Source organism: Rhodamnia argentea, chromosome 3 (assembly GCF_020921035.1).
Source record: "Rhodamnia argentea isolate NSW1041297 chromosome 3, ASM2092103v1, whole genome shotgun sequence".
NCBI lineage: Eukaryota > Viridiplantae > Streptophyta > Magnoliopsida > Myrtales > Myrtaceae > Rhodamnia > Rhodamnia argentea.
Genome location: NC_063152.1, coordinates 34,636,293 through 34,655,875, shown reverse-complemented (window position 1 = coordinate 34,655,875; position 19,583 = coordinate 34,636,293). Strand labels below are relative to the sequence as shown.

The window sequence follows — 19,583 nt, the reverse complement described above, 5'->3', positions numbered from 1 at the left end:
ATGTGTCATCTCCTTTCTTGAAATCGAATTACCCATTTCAAATTCCGAACAAGTGTTATCCGAATTTGATACGTGTATAAATGATAAAGGTCGTGTTGTTTTATATGACATGAATATCCTGTACTGAAGATTTCAAAAGATCAATTTATTGAATTTGTTTGCGGCCGGCTGAAGGAACTCGTTCTTTAATATGTACAACAACAATTAACTTATTGTATCTTCAAATTGTTAATTTATGCACACGCCCATTTTTTTCTTTTATTTTTTCTATATGATATCTATAAGGATTATCGATTCTATCTTCATGTCCGGGGTTGTATATGGGTCCTCCATGTTGGGCCCAGGTGGTCTGTCGTCGCATTTCCGGATGAAATTTGAGACGCACAATCATGGTTCGTTCGTGTCGCTTTTGCTTCGATGGGGAGAAGCTTCTCACTCTCTCTCGTCAAACGCACGTCCTCTCGTTTCGCAGTGTCCTAAGAACCGAGGAGCAGTGGTCGGAAAATGCCGTTATCCGGTGCACCTGGAGCAGGAGTTGCATCGCTTTTTCCGCTCCAAAAATCTCATCTTTCAGATAGAGAGGTCAGCGACTCGTGATCATGGAGTGAACCAAAATTTCTTTCGTGTGTAGTTATGTCTCTGTTTGCAATTCATAGAAACAGCTCGGGTTGTTTGTCCTTTGGCACAGTTGATGGTTGTACGTCTGGTTCTTGAATAAATTGTTGGAGACCCTTGTTCTGCGGAAGAGGATAATTTCCATTTGCAGACCCCTGATCCTTGCTGAAAAATTGCAGAGGGACCCAAATTGGCCAATGTTTGTAGACGATAGAAATTGTTGTGGATCATTAATTTTGAGAACCCTCACGGGCCAAACGTTTGCACAATACAAGAATTATCTGGAGGTCTTACATCAGCAAGCAAGTTGTGATTGAAATTTCTCTACTATGAAGCTCGTAGAACTCGCTTTGGTGGGTTGTGTAGTGTTTGAATCGCCATTGTTTCCTTTCGAATCAGCAAAATCGAGTCGTGTCAAGGAAGTTCCAACTTTCTCGGTTTATATGTTCTATGAATATGAACTCTGTAGCTGTCCAAATATTTGCTTCCAAAAGTCTTGCCCTTTTAACGTCCTCCGCTTCTGTTTTTCAATAATTGACAATTTTCGTGGGGGTGTAGCTGGTTAGTTGCTTGACTTCGTGGAGAAAAAACAGTAAGATTGTAAGAAGGGATTTCAGACCTTTGAGGAGTTCAGCATCTGGTGAAAGTCGTTCCTCTGTTGAGGTAGATGTGCCGTTTCCGAGGGACTACGATGAATTGCTTGAACAAGTAAGCATGTTACTGGAATTGTGCCGCTCTTTGTTTTTCCTTCAGTTACCATCAATTAAGTGTATATATTATGATGTGCTCCTTTCAAATTCTGCTCTTTTATACACTGTGTTTTAGAGGTCCCTTTATCTTGGCAAGCGTCCAGAATATTTGCCTTGTTTCAAATTTTGTTCATAGGCAATAATGATGAGCTCTTGGCACTCTTCTGTGTAGAATATGTGCTAGCATCGTTACCATAGGCTATGATGCTGAGATCTTGGCACTCTTCACGTTCACTCTGCATGCTCGTGCAGAATGTATTTTTCGATCTTCCTTTGGATGGTCGAAGATGTGATTTTTCTTGTCTTTGAACATTTGTTGAAAACAAGCTTCACAGCCAATGTTCGACTCTCTTTCTCGGCCTGGTAGCTAATGGCTACAGCTATATGTATCCCTTTAAAGAATACCAGTGACATAATTTCTTGTTTCTTATCAATTGACAGGCTAAACAGGCAACCGAGTTGGCCATTTGTGACAACAGACAGTTAATGGTGCTTTTCTTTCGTCATTTTCTTCTGTTATGGCTAGAAGCAGGAAAGAGAAGCTGTAAACCTGAGTCTAGCGTAAATGGATTTTGATTGCAGGAGATTGAATTTCCAACATCAGGACTAGATTCTGTCCCAGGTTAGCACCAGAGCCTTGAGTTCCCCTTCACTCGTATCTTTGTGCTTGTGTGTTTATTTGTTGATATATGCTCTTTCTGATCACAGTCTTTGCCACCAAAGGCAGTTCTTTTCTTTTTTATGCACTACCTAGCGTTTTATGAATTGTTAATACCACTCGTAAGGAGTATTAAGCATTTAGGAGGTCAGGATTTTCAGGCAGAATATCCTGTGTGGTTTAAGGGAGATGACTCTCTCTCTCTCTCTCTCTCTCTCTCTCTCTCTCTCATGCATAAATACAGATACTACACGAGCAAAAAAAATCTTTTCTGTTTGGTTAAGCATCCCTGAACAATATATGATCCATGTTTCATTGACAATGGTATCACTCTATGAGATTATGTCAGGTGATGGTGAAGGAGGAATAGAGATGACAGGAAGCATGCAGTTGATTCGTGAATTTTGCGACCAGTTGGTTGATTCTGAGAAGGTTACACGAACCAGAATTGTGAGTACGCCTTTATACTCCTAGAAGGCTATAACATTCACAAAGGAGATAAGCAACTGCCTTTTTTAGACTGTTGATTAAGTTTGCCTTGGAGCTTATGTTGGTGAAGGATGGGTCAACATGAAAGACATATATAAACAGAAATACAGGGATTCAATGAAAAGACGGTCATTGATCTTCAGATAGGACTTTTACTCTATGCCATGCGTCTCTTACTCATGCATTTTATTTTGCCTTTCTTTTCTGATCTTAAAGAGTCTATTGACTTCCAAGTGCCATTTCGACTTTCAGTTTTTCCCTGAGGCCAATGAAGTCAAATTCGCAAGAAAATCGGCTTTCGAAGGAGCTTCATTTAAGTTGGACTACCTAACCAAACCGTCCTTTTTTGAAGATTTCGGCTTTACTGAGAAAGTGAAAATGACAGACCGCGTGAGACCAGAAGATGAGCTATTTCTCGTCGCCTATCCCTATTTTAATGTCAATGGTAGCTCCGCATATCCTGTCTTCTTGTTGATGTTGGCTTAAGTAGGTTTTATGTTGGGAGATTATTGTCCAATTCAGAAATGCTTGTCGTGGAAGAGCTTTACAGAGAAGCTGTCGCGAACACAGGCAGAAAGCTTATTATATTCAATGGAGAACTCGACCGTATAAGGTCTGGATGTATCCTTTTCCCAGCTTGTTTTTCGCATTTCTTCTACCTTTATCAAGTCACACGACTTATAGATGTTTGATCCACTCACAGCATCCATTTGGATGACTATATTTGAATGAATTCATGTCCACCTTTTTGGTTTTGGTTTCTTGAACAGTGTCCTTTAGTTACTGAGTTGAGCGGTTATCATGTAGTTACTGATCTAGCTTTAGAGCAGATGGCTGGACCGTTGGTTACAGATACTTCAATGTGTCCCAAGCATTACCGGAGATTAATGTGTGTTTATCTGGCCTTCTTTGGACCTTCTTAAGGAAGGTGCTTTCTCTTTTACTAGCGTATGGACAGAGTGAACTTTTCACTATCGCCGGAAGGTTATGGAAGTTTCTCCCTTGTGCCATCCCGGATTTTATCCTTAACAGTAGCAAGACTATCCTGCATTTTTCTATCCGAAGCTGGCAGTCCTTACAAAGACCCTTTTCCCAAAAATGGAGACTGTCTACTACATTCACAACTTCAAAGGAATGAAAGGAGGAACACTCTTCAGGTTTGTGAATTCGGATCTATTCATTACGAATGTTCCTTTCTTATGGAAAAGTTCCATCTCATGACCCTAATCGCGGCATCTCTCTCCTTGTCGTTTGTTTTTCCATTTCTTGTGCAATGCCATGTAGATGCTACCCTGGCCCATGGAAGGTTCTCAGAAGAGTTGGAAACCGGTACATGACTTTGCATCAGCAGGAAGCGATGCCCTCCCTCAAGGAAGTCGCTTTGAACATTCTGCCCTCATCGTGAACATTCAACACATTGTATGTAACAGATAGTATCTATGCTTATGCATAAGAACACTTGATCCCAGAGTCCAAACATGCTAATTTTATGTTGAGCAGAGTTTGTGAATGTGATGACAGATCTTTTTTATTCACTGTGCAATATAACTTGGAACAATCCGATTGTATTCCCTGTGTAAAAGCCTAAAAGGTGATGAGCATGGATCCACATGAACAGGAGACAACTGTACTCCCTTCACAAGTAAAATTCACTTAACATTCGGAAAAAAAGAAGGAAAAGGCGAAATAGGCTTCACTCATCGGTGCCGGAAGCACAAACGCAAGGAGTCATTACCCATCTAGCCGAAGCCTTCGGCTTAGTTTCATATGAACGTGATTAGGATTTGCAGAGCAATGTTTGGAGGAGGGTGATGAATTGGGTGATTCCCCTGCTGTTTTCCTCGCTGCTGTAGAAGTTAAAGGTATCGTTCTGTAATGAGAAGGTTCTAACGTGAAAGTCGACGCGCATAGTCTTCGATACATCTGAGTCATTGCGGGCCGCACATCTGAGTGAGGGCACGTTGCCTCTTCGCATTACTGTATCCCCTACATGTCGACTCTTCCTTTGATGCGGATGAAATGGAACGAATGCTTCTCGTCTTTTTGTCGAGAGCACAACCCACCAAATGGTCAAACTCTTTCACGCTACTTCCACGACGAGACCCTCAAAGTCCCTTTCTTTCCGGTTAAGTCTTCTCTCTCTATATTCCCCCTTCTGCTTCTTCCTTCTATAAAGACCAGATCTTGCGAACTAAAACCAGCAGAAGACCAAGATCAAGAACCTGCCCAAGTCTGAGGAAAGATTTGCAGACATGTCGTCCTCATCGCCGCCGCCGCCTGAGATCCTGATAGTGCCCTTCTTCGGCCAAGGCCACCTCCTCCCTTGCATGGAGCTCTGCAAGCACATCGCCGCCCGCAACTTGAGGGCCACTCTCGTCATCTCCTCCAACCTCTCCTCCTCCATCCCCGCCTCCCTCCGCCACCACCACCCCCTCCTCCAAATTACCGAGATACCCTCCTCGCCGCTCCCTCCTGCCGAGCCGGGATCCGACCCTATGGAGGCTCACCGGGCTCACCACTCCCAGATGGCTCAGGGGCTCGAGAACATCCTCGCGCCGCCCCGGCCCGACGATCCTAGCCCGGATCGGCCCGTCTGCGCGGTCCTCGACGTCATGATGGGGTGGAGTGCCGAGATCTTTGCCAAGTACAAGATTCCGACGGTTGGGTTCTTCACCTCCGGCGCGTGCTCGGCGGCGATGGAGCTCGCGGTCTGGAAGGGCAAGGTCGAGGATCTCAAGCCGGGCGAGACCTGCCCACTCCCAGGCCTCCCCGAAGACATGGCACTCACAGCGTCGGACCTCAAGCGCCACCCCAGGGGCGGACCGCCTCACCTCCGCGGCGGCCCCCGTGGCGGCAGAGGCGGCGGTGGACGAGCTCCAAATTCGGGATCCGGACCCTCCAGCCCGATGGGTGTTTTCGGGCCGAAGTTCATGGGCCCGCCTGAACCGGGCCAGCAGCCACCCTGGGTCGACGAGTCCGGCAGCTGGATCGCGATCCTGTTCCACACATGCGCTGAACTCGAGGGGCCGTTCCTCGACTACCTCACCCGCCAGGTCAGCAAGCCGGTCTGGGGCGTGGGGCCGCTCCTGCCTGAGCAGTACTGGAAGTCGGCCGGTTCGCTCCTTCACGACCGGGAGATCCGGCCGAACCGGCAGTCCAGCGCGACCGAGGATGAGGTCATCCAGTGGCTGGACTCCAAGACGCAGGGCTCGGTCTTATACGTCTCCTTCGGGTCCGAAGTGGGACCCACAGCGGAGGAGTACCCGGAGCTGGCGGCCGCGCTGGAGGAATCGACCCGGCCTTTCATATGGGCAATCCAATACGGGGCGGGCCGTCGGGGCCCGCCCAGGACGTTCCTGGGTGGGACGCCGGACTCGGACGAAGGCTACTTCCCTCACGGGCTGGATAAGAAGGTCGGAGAGAGGGGCCTGATCATACGCGGGTGGGCCCCGCAGCTGCTGATCCTAAGCCACCCGTCGTCGGGCGGGTTCTTGTCGCACTGCGGTTGGAACTCGACCGTCGAGGCAATCGGGCGCGGGGTCCCGTTCCTGACGTGGCCTATCAGGGGCGACCAGTACTACATCTCCAAGCTCGTGGTGGACCACCTGAAGATCGGACACAACGTGTCCGACGACATGTCGAAGGGGGTCACGAGGGACGACATAGGCAAGGGGATCGAGAGGCTGATGACCGACGCGGGGGCGCGGGAGAGGGCCGCGATCATCCGGACCGTGTTCGAGCACGGCTTCCCAGCGAGCTCGGCGGCCGCTTTGGACGCCTTCAGGGACTTCATGATCAGCGTTTATTTGTCTTAGATTTGATGTCTCGATTTCATCGAATGTCTCAAATGCTTTCACGTCCGATGTTGAGATTTGAGTGGAAGAGGAAACTAATGTCCGGCTTGTAATTTCACTGTCAGAACTCTGTATCATCTGTATGCACTCGTCATTTGTAGAATATTTGTGCCTCTGCTCTTACATCGCACCCTTCCGCAAACTTGAATTTCATTTCCTGATTTCACTGGATTATTTCAATTTGAATATAAGCACGGATAAAAAAAATGTCATAAATTCATTTCTCAATCCTTATTTAATGGGCTGAGTTGTTATATTGATTAGTTATATAAAATAACTAAGTCATAAATGGATTTTAAATATAATAAAAATGTTAAATTGATCATAAATAGATCGAAAATAGATCGTAAATTGATCATGAGCGTTCAATTTACTTTAATTCAACCTATTACGACTTACTCTTCATTTTCTCTATTCGATCCGGTGTTCACTTCCCGCTCGCTCTCATCTCGGTTTGGATATGAGTTTTTTCAAATTGAATTAAGCATTGAACTATTTTAAGAACGTGGGTCGGGTCGGGTACGAGTTACTAGAATTGCTTTGCAGTAAATGAGTTATAAATGGGTCAAACGAGTCTATTTGAATCGAAGCAATAATTCAACCCGATCCACAAAGTTCCACGGATCTAATTGAATAGCTAACTCAATAAAATTTTGGCAAAATGACACAAATGATCTCCGAACTTTGACCAAATATGCAAAGAAGTCTTTGAACTTTTGATTTGATCAATATGGTTCCTGAATTTTAATCGAATGTGCAATGGTCCGAGGACCATATCGATCAAATTAAAAGTTTATGGATCATATTGTATATTGAATTAACTTTCAAAGATCATATTGGTCATCCCTCAAACTTTTCACGAGCCTTGGATGAAAAACCGACATCCAGAACAACTCGACCGACCTTGCCAAAACAGGCATCAGCAGTTCAGCACTACCTAAGCGATTACGTTCTCATCTTCAGTCATTTGAAAGAACTCGCTACCTCCATCAAAGTCAGAGAAGTCGTGTCGCTCTCACACCTGTCGGTCAAAGCTTCTGTTGTCTATAAGTTTGTTCAAAGGTTGTGTGGTCTTTTGCGTAGATTGGTCCAAAAACAGACCGCCCGGAATCAATGGCAGGAGGTGAGATTTGGGTCCTCCCGGCTTTCGGGCAAGGCCATCTCTTCCCCTGCATCGAGCTGTGCAAGCTCATCGCCTCCCGAGACTACAAGGCCACCCTCGTCGTCTTCTCCAATCTCTCTTCCTCCATTCCCTCCAATTTCCGGGACGACCCTCTCACGGACGTCGTCGTCGTCCCGGCCACTGCGCCGCGTCCCGGCGGCGAGGGGTCCCACCACCAGATGGAACAGAGCAAGGCCCTGCTCGCCGACTTCCTCGAGAGCCTCCTCTCGGACCGATCGGAGAGATCGACTCGGCCCGTATGTGCTGTCCTCGATGTTCTCATCATAATTGGCTGGGCGGCTGAAGTGTTCGACAAGTTTGGAGTCCGGACGGTCGGATTGTTCGCCTCCGGAGGTTGCTCCGTTGCGATGGAGCTCGCAGCTTGGAAGGCTAGCCCATTGGACATCGAGCCTGGGGAGACCCGTTTGCTCCCCGGGTTGCCCGAAGAAATGGGTCTCACAGTGTCGGATCTTAAAAGGCGGTCCTACTTGGTTAGATTGCGTAAGTGGGGCCAGCAGCAGGGAAGTGGAGCAGGTTCGGACTCGGGTCCGGGTTCTTCTCGACCTTCAGGTCCAGGTGGGCCGCCAAGGATGGGCCCACCGGGGCCCGGCGAGAAGCCATACTGGGTGGATACCACCGAGAGCTCTATCGCCTTGGTGATCAACACGTGTCACGATCTCGATGGTCCATTTCTCGAGTACCTAGCCAATCAATTAGGTAAACCCGTGTGGGGCGTGGGTCCACTTCTCCCGGATCGATACTGGACGTCATCCGGTTCCCTCCTCCGAGATCGCGAGATCCGACCCAACAAGCAAAGCAACGTAACCGAGGAGGACATCATCCGATGGCTAGACTCGAAGCCGCGCGGCTCCGTGATCTACGTGTCCTTCGGCAGCTCCGTGGGATTGACGGTAGAGGAATACGACACGCTGGCCAAAGCGCTGGAAGAGTCCACGTGGCCGTTCATATGGGCGATCCAACCGGGCTCGGGCGGGTCCGAAGAAGGGTACTACCCTCACGGGCTGGAGGCCAGAGCGCGCGAGCGGGCCCTAATAGTAACCGGGTGGGCCCCGCAGCTCCTGATCCTGAGCCACCCGTCGACGGGCGGGTTCTTATCGCACTGCGGGTGGAACTCGACGGTGGAAGCCCTGGGGCGCGGGGTCCCGTTCTTGGCGTGGCCCATCAGGGGGGACCAATTCTACAATGCTAAGCTGGTGGTGCACCATCTTAAGGTGGGGTACATGGTATCGGATCATGACCCGGTGATGGTGAAGGGGGAGGAGATAGTGAGGGGAATCGATAAGCTCATGAGCGATGAAGAGGTGAAGGAGAGAGCTGTCAAGGTTAGTAGCGATGTGTTTCAGGGTGGATTCCCTGCATGTGCACTGGCTGATTTAGATGCTTTTAGGAGCTTTATTGACCAAAAAAATCATGTTGACTTGAGATAACTAATCCTTCTCCATGAGTTTGGAGGAACATTTGTAGCAAGGTTCTCCCAAACTAATGGCATTTGGATCAAGAAGCTACCTTACTTGCGGCGCTTTTAATAATTTAGAACAGAGTATCTAACAAATCGGTAATTCTGCCTATCCTGTTAAGTTGGTATCGCCCATTTAGCCAAATTCTTTTGTGTGGCTAGCGCTTTTAAGCTATGACTCAAGACGACTTCGGTAGATGTTGCTCTCTTTTAAGGCCACTCCTTAACATGATTAATGACCATTTACCAAATTCAGAACGAGTTCTCCTTGTTTAATTCCATAACAGAAAAGATATGCTCACCTCATGATGTGAAGATTTACTAATTTCGCCGTTTGAAGAATTCTAATCCGATTCAACATTGACATGATAAGCATGACCATATAGATTTAATGTAACGCGTGTGCCAAGGTTACAACTGCGTGACATTAGCTTTCAAAAAGTCATTTGACGAACGCCCCGCGACCTGTGACTACAACATCTCGCAACTATTTTTAGGATATAACTTCAGAAGCATAACTAGATCTCTTGCTCATACATTGCATGAGCCAGTGATGTATCTAAGCATTATGTCAAGGCAGACCGTCCAGTTGCTTTACATACGCAGCAGTTTTGCCCAAACACGAGCCGCACATGCATCAGCTCAAATCTCATGCTTATTGCTTATGTACTGTGCTGTACAGTAACGCAATAAAGATCGTCTACGTACGTTTAATTGTGGATTCAGAACGTGGAATGATGGTAGGACAGGTTCTTTCCATGCAACGTAAGCAGTGAGGTCATGCTGGGGAGAGATTGAGAAGAGAGCACGATGATTGGGTGATTTAACGACAGATTAAGCCGTCCATATGTCGATTGGGAAATATGGCAGAACTGTCCGATTTGTGAGAGGGACAGCCTTCCAGTGTGAACGAGAGAATCCGCAAGGTACTACCTTGCCAGGCTAAATAGATGATCGACAACGACGTGAGCGCCATGGAAAATTGGTGAAAAAGAACCTCCGCCGTCGAGTGAAATGAAACATGAGCCTTGTTCACACCACAAGGATCGAGAATGCATGGGCATTTTTCACGTGAATTGGTTCTCAGCGTAGGTTTTCTACATCCTGTATCGTCTAAATTAAAGATGACATCCATTTCATGTCGAAATATATCTTAGTTATTTTTTATTTTCATCGGTCTCCGTTTATGAACCTTGCCCCCATATGGATTAAGCAAAGCCTTCCGACTCAACTAATAAGGAGATCTTGACGGAATTGCCACGTATGGAATTAGAAATACAATTTTTGCAAAGGAATACTCCACTCGTTTCTCGAAAAGAAATGAAAAATATGCTCAAAATCAGTTTGATTGAATAGTCTGTCTAGTTAACATAGACTTCCATCTAATAAGAAGGAATACCAGCTCTTAGAAAGAGGAAAGATCCTAAGCGAAGATTAGCTGCAAACTGGATGAAGGGTGTGTTTAGTTCGGCTTTGCAGAAATCTTTTGGGCAAATGCTAATACATTTGGCAAAATTTTTGGAGAGTTTTGGAGAAACGTAATTGCATTTTCAAATGCCTCAAGGCCTTTGGCCCAAGGTAGCTTCGGATGTGCTTCAGAATGCTGCATTTCCTTGGATACAAACATAAACTTTTTTCAACTTTGTCATTGCTCAACTTTCATAATTTCGAAAGTATCCCCACGCAATCTCTCCGTCGAGGGCTTTGGTTGTTAGCAAGGCCAAATTTGGCTGCCAGCCAACCAACCCCGAGGTCGAGCGACCTCAAGCAACGTCATTTGGGTAGCCGGAACCTAGGTCATGCGACCCCAGGCAACACTTGAGGTCCCGCAAGGCTAACCACCGACTAGATCTTGCCTCTAACGGTGGGCTAGCAGCCTATTTGGCTCGCCGACAACTAAGTTCCGCAAGAAAATAATATGAGTCTTTTTAAAAAAAAAATAGCAAAAGTTCTTTATAAAATGTTGTTTTTACCAAACAATATTTAAGTCAAAGTTACTACCTAATATGTTTTCAAAATACACTTCATCAAGCATTGCTTACATTTCGGAAAACCACTTTAGCCCATAAGCCTTTGCATTTTCCCAAAGACTTTCTCGCAAAGCCGAACCAACGCACCCTCAAGCCAAGGTTAGGCGCTAGTTGGACTAAGCGAAAGGATTGCACACAAGAAACTAGGTTACTTTCTCCGATTCCTTTACTACTGCAGGCTTTACACAATCAATCAAATCGTGTAGACACGCCCTCAATACAACATAAGTTGTCGAAAAGACCTCGGAGATCCACCAAAGCACGAAGCTAAGATCTTTCAAAAAATCGATTCCTATTCAAAGAGTGTATAACCACATGAATAAGCTCGCATTAACTCATCAATTTGGAATTTTTCTTCGAAGGTTTGGTGGTAATATGCTAATATAAATAGATTCATAGGCAAAGGTATCAAATAATTTATCAAGAAGGATGTTACGACTAGACTAAAACGAGAAGGAAATGCATTTTCAATTGAAGCACCTCGGACTTCAATCCTTTTTTTCTTTCCTGCAATTGGCCATGCGACCCTTCTTCTTTTTGGTAGGCCTCTACTTCATTAGGGTATGCTCCTCTTCTTAAGGGATACGTGTCACGACCTAACTTTTCCCTTTCCCGAGGATCGAACGGGTTTAGAGATATTGCCTATCGGTCTAGGCGCGAACTCTCCCAAATCCTACCTCGCGTGACGATGGATTTCTTTTTTATGATTCAACAATCTAAATCATTACTAGACGTCGCCACTAGCCTCTTGGGGTTTGCTAGAAATCAATCAAGATACGGGAGTATTATCTCGATTCCTACGCAACCAGAGTATATAGGTTCGGGGGCTTGTTTACGCTAATTAATTAATTAGTGCCCTTTCAATACTTAACTAATTAATGTTTCTAAGGTGACCACATATTTTGCAAATTATTTAAAGCCTATAGATATCTAACGAGTGCGAGATGATCATGCATAATGATTTCCTGACAATTTATCAAAATATAGAGTTGTAAATAAACATTCAAGAATTTAAAGTAGCTACCTACTGACTGAAAAATAAATGCGCAAACTAATCAAAATAAGTTACAAACACAAATGATTGACACTGAGATATGATCGGGTGTATAATAATTGGATCGGAATGGACATCGGCCATCTTTCAAAACGAAATGAGGGCCTAAAAATATTAATTAGGCTAAAAATAGAATAGAAATTATTTTCTGAATTTTTTGAGTTTTTGTCCAATTTTTTCTAGAATTTCTCGGATTTTTTTATAATTTTTTAAGAATTTTTATCATTTTTCCAAAATAAAAATTTGAATTTTTTTATTTAAGAAAAATACCAAAAGGCGCAATTTTGTCCATGGAGTGAAACGGCGCCGTTCGGCCTTATATACCCGCGTGCTAGCCAGATCCATACCCAACTCAGCGCTCGACTCCGTTCTCCCAAACGGTGTCGGGTTGCTTAGCAAACAAAGGAGTCCTTTCAGACATTTCATCAATCACTGGTGCTACACTAAATGGCTAAAACCAGCTTCTAGTGCTGTTTTCATGGCCTTCGATCTCGAACCTCGAGCACACAAAGGATCGAAATTGCCCATAGATGTGTACCACAAACATGCTAGAAATGATATTAACCAAAAAATAACAATTAGAACACACAAAAACACAATGAAATTTAACTTCAAAATCACGGGTCCAGCTTGTTTCGCAAAAACTGGGTTTGAATCGAGGTTAAGTACATCGGTCGTATGCTCATATTCAAGCCTCGAAATCTCTCATATGTATGACATCCAAGAAAAAGCGATCGAACCAAATGCAAGTAAGATAGGCAAGGTTTCTAAAGCACCCAACGGTTTGGAAAATGATCGAACATGCACATCACAATAGCGTCACAAAATACCCTACACGCGTGACCCTCACTGGCCGATTGCACCATCTATGGACCAACCCGATCATGCAAAAATAGCAATCAACATGCCAAAACGAAACTCTAACAAGGTAAAACAAAGACCATTCATGCTTAAAGACTTCAAATAAGACGCAAAGGGAACTAACAGATCACGAGGATTAGTCGGAGAAACAGAAAAAATGGGGTATGGACTTCGGCCCGACGAGCCATGCTTGGCCAGTTGAAGGAGCAGACCAGTTGCTCGGGAAAGGGTATAAACCCACCTGCCCGGTGCTCACGATGGGGAATGACGGCGAGATAACGATGGAGGGTGGTAGAGAAAGTCTCAGTCAAGCCCTCCCAAGTTTGCTTTCCCTCTCAACCTCTCTCGGTTTGCCGTTCAGCTCTCTCAAAGATCCTTCTCGGCCAACCTCTCTCGGCCTCCTCATTTTTCTAGATTTGACCCCCCTTTTTTTGTACTTCTTTTGGCGATGAACCACCGCCCCCCCTTTTCCTCTGCCCCCCGGCGAAGCAACTCATTGATTGTCCGTGCAGCCAATCTCGTGTCCTGTCTCCTGTAATATTCCCTGTATAGCCGAGCAGCTCCTTCCGCGGCGCGCTTGTCACGTTCGACAAATTGCCGAAAAGAAGAAAGGGAAGTTGGGCCCATTCTAAGCTTGGTCCGCGGGCCTGCACAAGGCATGCCCGCTTTGCCTGGGGAAAGGCGCGCGGGCTAGGTTGCCCAGGCGGGCCTAAGCTGACCCTGACCGATGCGAATCCCCATTTTTTATTTCATTTTTCATTTCATCTTTTAATTAATTTCTATTTTTCTAATTTGTAATAAAATAACAACAAGGGCAAATACATTTTGGGTCTTTTCTTATTTTAAGATAAAAGGAAAAATACATTAAAGTTCACCAGCACCGTTAAAAATTAGGTGTTAACAGCTACCCCTCTTTAAAGGGGAGTTTGAAAAAGTTCCATTCCAAAATGAACAAACACCCGATGTTATCGGTGAACTAACATAACTGCGTTGGGGAAGACCGCCAAAGTTGATCCACTAGAAAACTTGCTCTTGGTTGATTATCTCCTGAGGCTTACGGCCCAATGCCGCTGGGGAAGAATGCAATTTTGGAGTTGACATGTTTATTCAACTCTCGGAATGTACTACTTCGAACCATCTTCAACGAGTTCCGACATTGCTCTTGGCACATCGATCGATACTTGCAAAACGGTTTCGGTCTCTAGGCTTGGCACGACCATGAGAATGGGGCTTGGCCTTCGGGATTGGTTCGTTAGGGAAGATCACTAAGGGATGATCCATTGGGGAAATAGATCTTTAGTTGATAGTCTTTTGAGGCATACAGGCCGACATAACTTGCGGAAAATGAAAGCTTCGAAGCTCAAACTTGCGTACACTCGCAAAAGTACTATGAGAGAACCCTATACTCGATAGGGGTCAAAGGAGTCATCCAAGGCTAACAGGCCAACAATCACTTGCGAAGGGCGAAAGCTCCGAGGCTCAAATCTGTAGACACTTGCGGATAGACTATCAAAGTCATCGTATTCAAAGTTTACAAACTAAAGTAAGTGTAAGCTTAGAAATACCTGTCTTTCGCTCTTGGAACATACCTAAGGGCTTTCACTTAGGTTTCTGGAAATAGCTAAGATTTTTCACTTCAGAATTGGAAAGCACCTAAGGTTTTTCACACATAATTCTGAAACTAACTAAGGTTTTACACTTAGGGTTTTGGATTACGTAAGGTTTTTCACTTAGGGTTCTGGCTTACCTAAGGTTTTTCATTTAGGAATCTGAAAGTACTTAGGGTTTTTCACCCAGCTTTTGGAAATACCTAAGGTTTTTCACTTATGATTTTGATTACCTAAAGTTTTTTACTAAGGGTTTTCAATCACTTAAGGTTTTTCACTCAAGATTCTGAAAGCACCTAGGGTTTTTTGCCCTTTTTTTCTATTTTTGCTTTTGGAAGATTCCGAGATTACGTGGCAAATGAATCGAAAATTGTCAACTTACCTCGCATTGGGCGTGCTCTGGGCTACAAAAGTTCGCCAGTTTAAAGAAATAAGAGACTCTGGGTTACAGAAAGCTTGCTAGGTCAAAGAAATGCTCCAGGCTGCGAAAGCTCACTGTGCATTTGCAAGCTTGTTACATATATAGAACTGATTTTGGGCTGCTAAAGCTCACAATCCCTATTTAAACAAGGTTCTTTCAAAATAAACATAATTCTCGCAGGGAAAGTAGCCTTCAATGCCTGGGCAAATAAAGCTACTATCGATTTCTTGGACGACCACTTTGGCACTACATGATATTACAAACTTGTCTTTTAAGTTAGCACAACATCATCAACCGTTAGACTCCGTGGGGAAAAGCCAATTCATAGGAAAATGATTCTGACTCATGAAAAGGGTTTACCGAACATGCCAAACTAGAGTTCCTTTATCAAAAAGAACTTTTCACATGCTCTTAGGAAAAAGGCTATTTGATCCCAACCATTCTTGTGGGAACTCAAGCCAATCACTCTTTAGACCTCGCATGTTTTATACCTAAGGTTTCGAATATATTCGCAATGCATACACTCTCGATCAATCTAAAAAGTCTTTTCAAAGACCATAATGTTAGCTTGGTCGGGGACTTAGACCGAGGATTTTTCTGCTTTGAGGCCACTAGGAAAACATTTCAATCATTACTTTCACCGGGCTTACAAGTCAAGAACCCGGAAAGTAAGATAAGAAATTATTGGCTTCACTCCTTCTAGCAGTAGCTTCTTTGTAAAGTCTTCATGTCAATTTGAAACATCCAAATTAGAAGAAACTTCAGATGGATTATAATGTCGAGTTGAGAAGGCTTACAAGACTCGACTTTTCTTTGCAAGGATTGATGAACTGGTGACCATACTGGCATCATTACCACTCTCACACGATTAGGAGAACACCCGACTCTAGAGAATACACTTCTCTCGAGAGTCCATCGGTTGTTTGTTCTTCTTACGACACAAGAGTTTCACTTTGTTTTCTGCAATTTTTTGTTTGAGGTGAGCTTTAGGCCTTTCATTGCATCTGGCTTTCCTTTATTTTTCTTTAGGTATCGGCCTTGCTTTTATTAGGCACACTGCTTTTTTAGCTGATTGGTATTTATCTCTCTCTCTCTCTCTCTCTCTCTCTCTCTCTCTCTCTCTCTCTCTCTCTCTTCTTTGCTTTTGTCATGAGTTCTTTCCGAACTCTCGAGACATTTCACATCGTTGCACAATTACCAATTTGCTTGGTAAATCACATGACTTGCCTTAGTGTTGGGAGATGATCACCACTCGAGTTTCAGAAATGAACGATTTTAGGCTCAGCTTAGCTAAGCAAAGGATTATTAATGTTTTGATAAAAAAATAAATGCTCTTCTTCACCTTGGAATGCTTCGACCTTTCATGAAGATTCACCTGAAATTACCACAAGAAGGTTAACGCAAGTGAAAGCAATTAAATCTTTTTTACCTTTTTTTCCAACCGATTTTCAACCATAATCTCTAATACTTGCTCCAGTGTGGGATGATTCTTAACATGATTATTTTGAACATTCTCCCTACTCGGGCTCAACGTGGCTAGCAATGATATATTTTCTGTTTTTGGAGAAAAGAAAGAAGTGTCTTTCGTCACTTCAACCCGTGTACTCATTGTGAATGAATCCTCTGTCATATGACATGAATTTTCTTTTTCGCGTCACTCAACTCTCAAAGTGTATTCGGGACGTATTTGGACATGGCTTGCCTTTCATCATCGTAAACACTCTCGTAGGCATATTCAATACCTACATTTCATTTTGCCAAAATCACATAGTCAAATCAACCTTCATGAGGTTTTTGATGCAATATGCATATACGCATAAATGAATGCATGATCATTTGAATGATGGATTTGAAATCACTTTTAATTAACAGTTGTCATCCAAGACAACGTGCCTAAGATTCCTCATCTTGGACTTGAGATGCCTAAGTTCCTCACAAAGGACTACAGAAGCCCAAGGTTCCTCACCTAGGACTTGACATGCCTATGTTCCTCACAAAGGACTTCAGAATATCAAGATAGATTTAAAATATTATCCACATATTAAGCTTGTAAAAAGTAATGAAAATATTTATGGACACAAGTTGAAGAAAGTGCAAATCAGTTGGATTAAATTAGAATATCACAATATACAATATTATGCATATATTAATGTATTATATTAATAATGGGTAAGGAAAAAACTCATGAAATAAGTGAAATATTCATCTTACCAAACGGTCTTATGCACTTTCTTGCCAAACCCTCTCCACGCCACAGCTTTCATTTCTTTTTTGACTCAAGACTGACGAATCACTCCTCTCCTTCTGATCCATAACATCCACCTTCCTCACTCCCGAAACCTTCAACCCTTATTCCAAGAAACGATCCAATCGGCCGCTTCCCATGTCGGCGACGGCCGAGATCTTCGTCGTCACCGGGCCGGGCCATGGCCACCTCCACCCCTGCATGGAGCTCTGCCTCCACCTCACCCGCCGACGTTACCTCGCCACCCTCGTCATCCCCTCCCATCTCTCCTCCGCCATCCCTCCCTCCTTCGCCTCCAACCCCCTCGTCGCCGTCGCCCAGATCGCCGGCACCTCCGGCCCCCCCATGCGCGTCTCCGACCCGCTCAATCAGCCCGCCGGCCAGGACCTCTCCGCCCACCTGGAGAAACGGACGGCCGGCAGCGAGCCGCCCCGTGTGCTGTGCGCGGTGGTGGATTTCCAGGTGGGGTGGACCAAGGACGTGTTCTGGAAGTTCGATGTCCCGGTGATTAGCTTCGTCACGTTCGGGGCCTGCGCTGCGGCGATGGAGCTAGGCGCGTGGCGGGTCCAGGCGGGCGACGTCCGGCCCGGTGAAGCTCGCTCTATCCCCGGGCTGCCCGAAGAAATGGCCGTCACGTATTCCGATCTCAAAAGGAAGCCCTTCGGGCCTCCTCGAGGTGGCCCGCCCGGCCCGGGCCCGAGGCCCGGAGGCGGCGGAGGGGGGCCGCCGAAGCCCGGCGACCGGCCTCCCTGGGTCCCGGAAGTCGAGGGCTCGATCGGGCTCATGTTCAACACGTGCGCGGACCTGGAGCGCCCGTTCCTCGACTACATGGGAGACCAGATGAAGATGCCGGTCTGGGGCGTGGGCCCGCTCCTGCCGGAGCAGTACTGGAAGAAGTCCGACTCGCTGATCTCGGACCGCGAGATCCGGCGAGACAGCCGCGAGTCGAACTGCACGGAGGACGAGGTGATCCAGTGGCTGGACCGCAAGCCGCGGCGCTCGGTCCTATACGTGGCGTTCGGCAGCGAGGTGGGCCCGGACGAGGAGGAGCTGGCGCAGCTGGCCGCGGCGCTGGAGGAGTCGACGACCGGGGCCTTCATATGGGTCATCGGGTCCAAGTCGGGAGGGGGATTCTCGGACGGCATGGAGGGCAGAGTGGGGGACAGGGGCCTGATCATAAGAGGGTGGGCGCCGCAGCTTCTGATCCTGAGCCACCCGTCGACGGGCGGGTTCCTGTCGCACTGCGGGTGGAACTCGACGGCGGAGGCGGTCGGACGGGGGGTGCCGCTCCTGGCGTGGCCGATCCGGGGGGACCAGCACTACAACGCCAAGCTGGCGGTGAGCCATCTCAAGGTCGGGTACAGGGTGGCGGAGGATCTGTCGCGGGCGGTGAAGAAGGACGAGATAGCGGAGGGGATCGAGCGCCTCATGTTGGACGAGGAGATGCACGAGAGAGCGGCTTCGATCAAGGCCAAGTTCGGGCACGGCTTCCCGGCGAGCTCCGAGAGCGCGTTGGATGCTTTTAGAGATTTCATTAACCAGAGGCTTTGAACCAGTTCGTTAAAAAATTGGATCTTTGGCCATGTAAAACCATTTTGATTAAAATGGGTATGTGTGTGTTTTAAGTTGCCTAATGATTCGCCGATTCAATAATCTGCAAAGAGTTTGAAGAGCTGACAGAAAGAAAGAGAGAAAAGACGGTCGCTTTAATTGAAAGAGAGTGGATTTCAATCTTGTTCCTCCTCTGTCCATGAACAGAAGCGAGAACAAAAGATGGAAGATGTTGCCGTTGCTTTCGGTTTTGGCACAGACAGGGGAGCCATAATCCAATTAGCTAATGTGGGGGCCATGGTTGTCCCTTTCGAACCTTTTGACGTGAGTCGTGACGTTGGATCCCAACCACTTTGGCATGGATAGTCGACACATCAGTGCCTTTCGTTGTCACAAAACTTCGATGCGTCTAGACATTTTCTTTCCGAAAGGGCCACAGTCCACATTGGGATAATGGGATTATGTAGAGTCCACGCAGTACTGATGTTGGGCATACTCAATTATGCAAATGCTATTATTGATCGGACTTCTTTGGGTTTAGCGGTCCCCGGTCCGCTTTGTCGAAAGCTTCGGTCGCTCTTGAAGAGATTTGCCGACGACGAGGTTCGCCGACTGAACCCAAAGTTCGTTCTTGATGAAGAGTTAGATCACAACAATCATCCAATAGACCCACCCAATCTTCACAACAATCATCCATCTGCAAAATCCGATCTTGGTCGCCACCTAACATTCCAAGTTTGGTCGCTCTCGTCCTCTCTCTTTCTCACTCTTTGTGAATTATGATCGGGCTACAAATACTTAGCCTACGAA

The 19,583-nt window shown here is 46.0% G+C and overlaps 4 protein-coding genes across 6 annotated transcripts; all 4 read left to right on the top strand.

Moving 5' to 3' along the window:
* The first annotated feature begins 289 nt into the window (after nt 1-289).
* On the top strand, nt 290-19,565 carry LOC115757590 (protein LPA3). 3 transcript variants are annotated; one of them, XM_048276424.1, is made up of 9 exons: nt 290-582; nt 1,174-1,323; nt 1,806-1,853; nt 1,947-1,986; nt 2,372-2,472; nt 2,764-2,956; nt 3,034-3,132; nt 3,551-3,641; nt 19,436-19,565. In XM_048276424.1, the coding sequence occupies exons 1-9, from the start codon at nt 505-507 to the stop codon at nt 19,554-19,556; spliced, it is 921 nt and encodes a 306-aa protein (XP_048132381.1). In that variant the 5' UTR covers nt 290-504; the 3' UTR covers nt 19,557-19,565. The 3 variants fall into 3 exon arrangements, with proteins under 3 accessions (XP_048132381.1, XP_048132382.1, XP_030553748.1); XM_048276425.1 differs by lacking the exon at nt 19,436-19,565 and adding an exon at nt 3,796-4,093 and having other exon boundaries at nt 293-582; nt 2,372-2,476; nt 2,864-2,956; nt 3,551-3,668; XM_030697888.2 differs by lacking the exon at nt 19,436-19,565 and adding an exon at nt 3,796-4,093 and having other exon boundaries at nt 303-582; nt 3,551-3,668.
* LOC115757589 (scopoletin glucosyltransferase-like) lies at nt 4,509-6,484 on the top strand. The gene is made up of 2 exons (XM_030697887.2): nt 4,509-6,353; nt 6,391-6,484. Exon 1 carries the CDS (start codon nt 4,764-4,766, stop codon nt 6,324-6,326), a length of 1,563 nt encoding a protein of 520 aa, XP_030553747.1. The 5' UTR covers nt 4,509-4,763; the 3' UTR covers nt 6,327-6,353; nt 6,391-6,484.
* LOC115757607 (scopoletin glucosyltransferase-like) lies at nt 7,433-9,023 on the top strand. Its single transcript, XM_030697907.2, has one exon. The coding sequence runs from the start codon at nt 7,479-7,481 to the stop codon at nt 8,973-8,975; it is 1,497 nt and encodes a 498-aa protein (XP_030553767.1). The 5' UTR covers nt 7,433-7,478; the 3' UTR covers nt 8,976-9,023.
* On the top strand, nt 17,273-18,872 carry LOC115757596 (UDP-glycosyltransferase 73E1-like). The gene has a single exon (XM_030697898.1). It carries the CDS (start codon nt 17,361-17,363, stop codon nt 18,771-18,773), a length of 1,413 nt encoding a protein of 470 aa, XP_030553758.1. The 5' UTR covers nt 17,273-17,360; the 3' UTR covers nt 18,774-18,872.
* Nucleotides 19,566-19,583: the final 18 nt, after the last annotated feature.

What these genes read in the sequence shown, in the direction of transcription:
- LOC115757590 (XM_030697888.2), top strand. Translation starts at nt 505, where the DNA reads ATGCCGTTATCCGGTGCACCTGGAGCAGGAGTTGCATCGCTTTTTCCG. An exon ending in ACGATGAATTGCTTGAACAA is followed by an intron (nt 1,324 to 1,805) that starts GTAAGCATGTTA and finishes ATCAATTGACAG; the next exon opens with GCTAAACAGGCAACCGAGTT. An exon ending in AGGACTAGATTCTGTCCCAG is followed by an intron (nt 1,987 to 2,371) that starts GTTAGCACCAGA and finishes AGATTATGTCAG; the next exon opens with GTGATGGTGAAGGAGGAATA.
- LOC115757589 (XM_030697887.2), top strand. Translation starts at nt 4,764, where the DNA reads ATGTCGTCCTCATCGCCGCCGCCGCCTGAGATCCTGATAGTGCCCTTC.
- LOC115757607 (XM_030697907.2), top strand. Translation starts at nt 7,479, where the DNA reads ATGGCAGGAGGTGAGATTTGGGTCCTCCCGGCTTTCGGGCAAGGCCAT.
- LOC115757596 (XM_030697898.1), top strand. Translation starts at nt 17,361, where the DNA reads ATGTCGGCGACGGCCGAGATCTTCGTCGTCACCGGGCCGGGCCATGGC.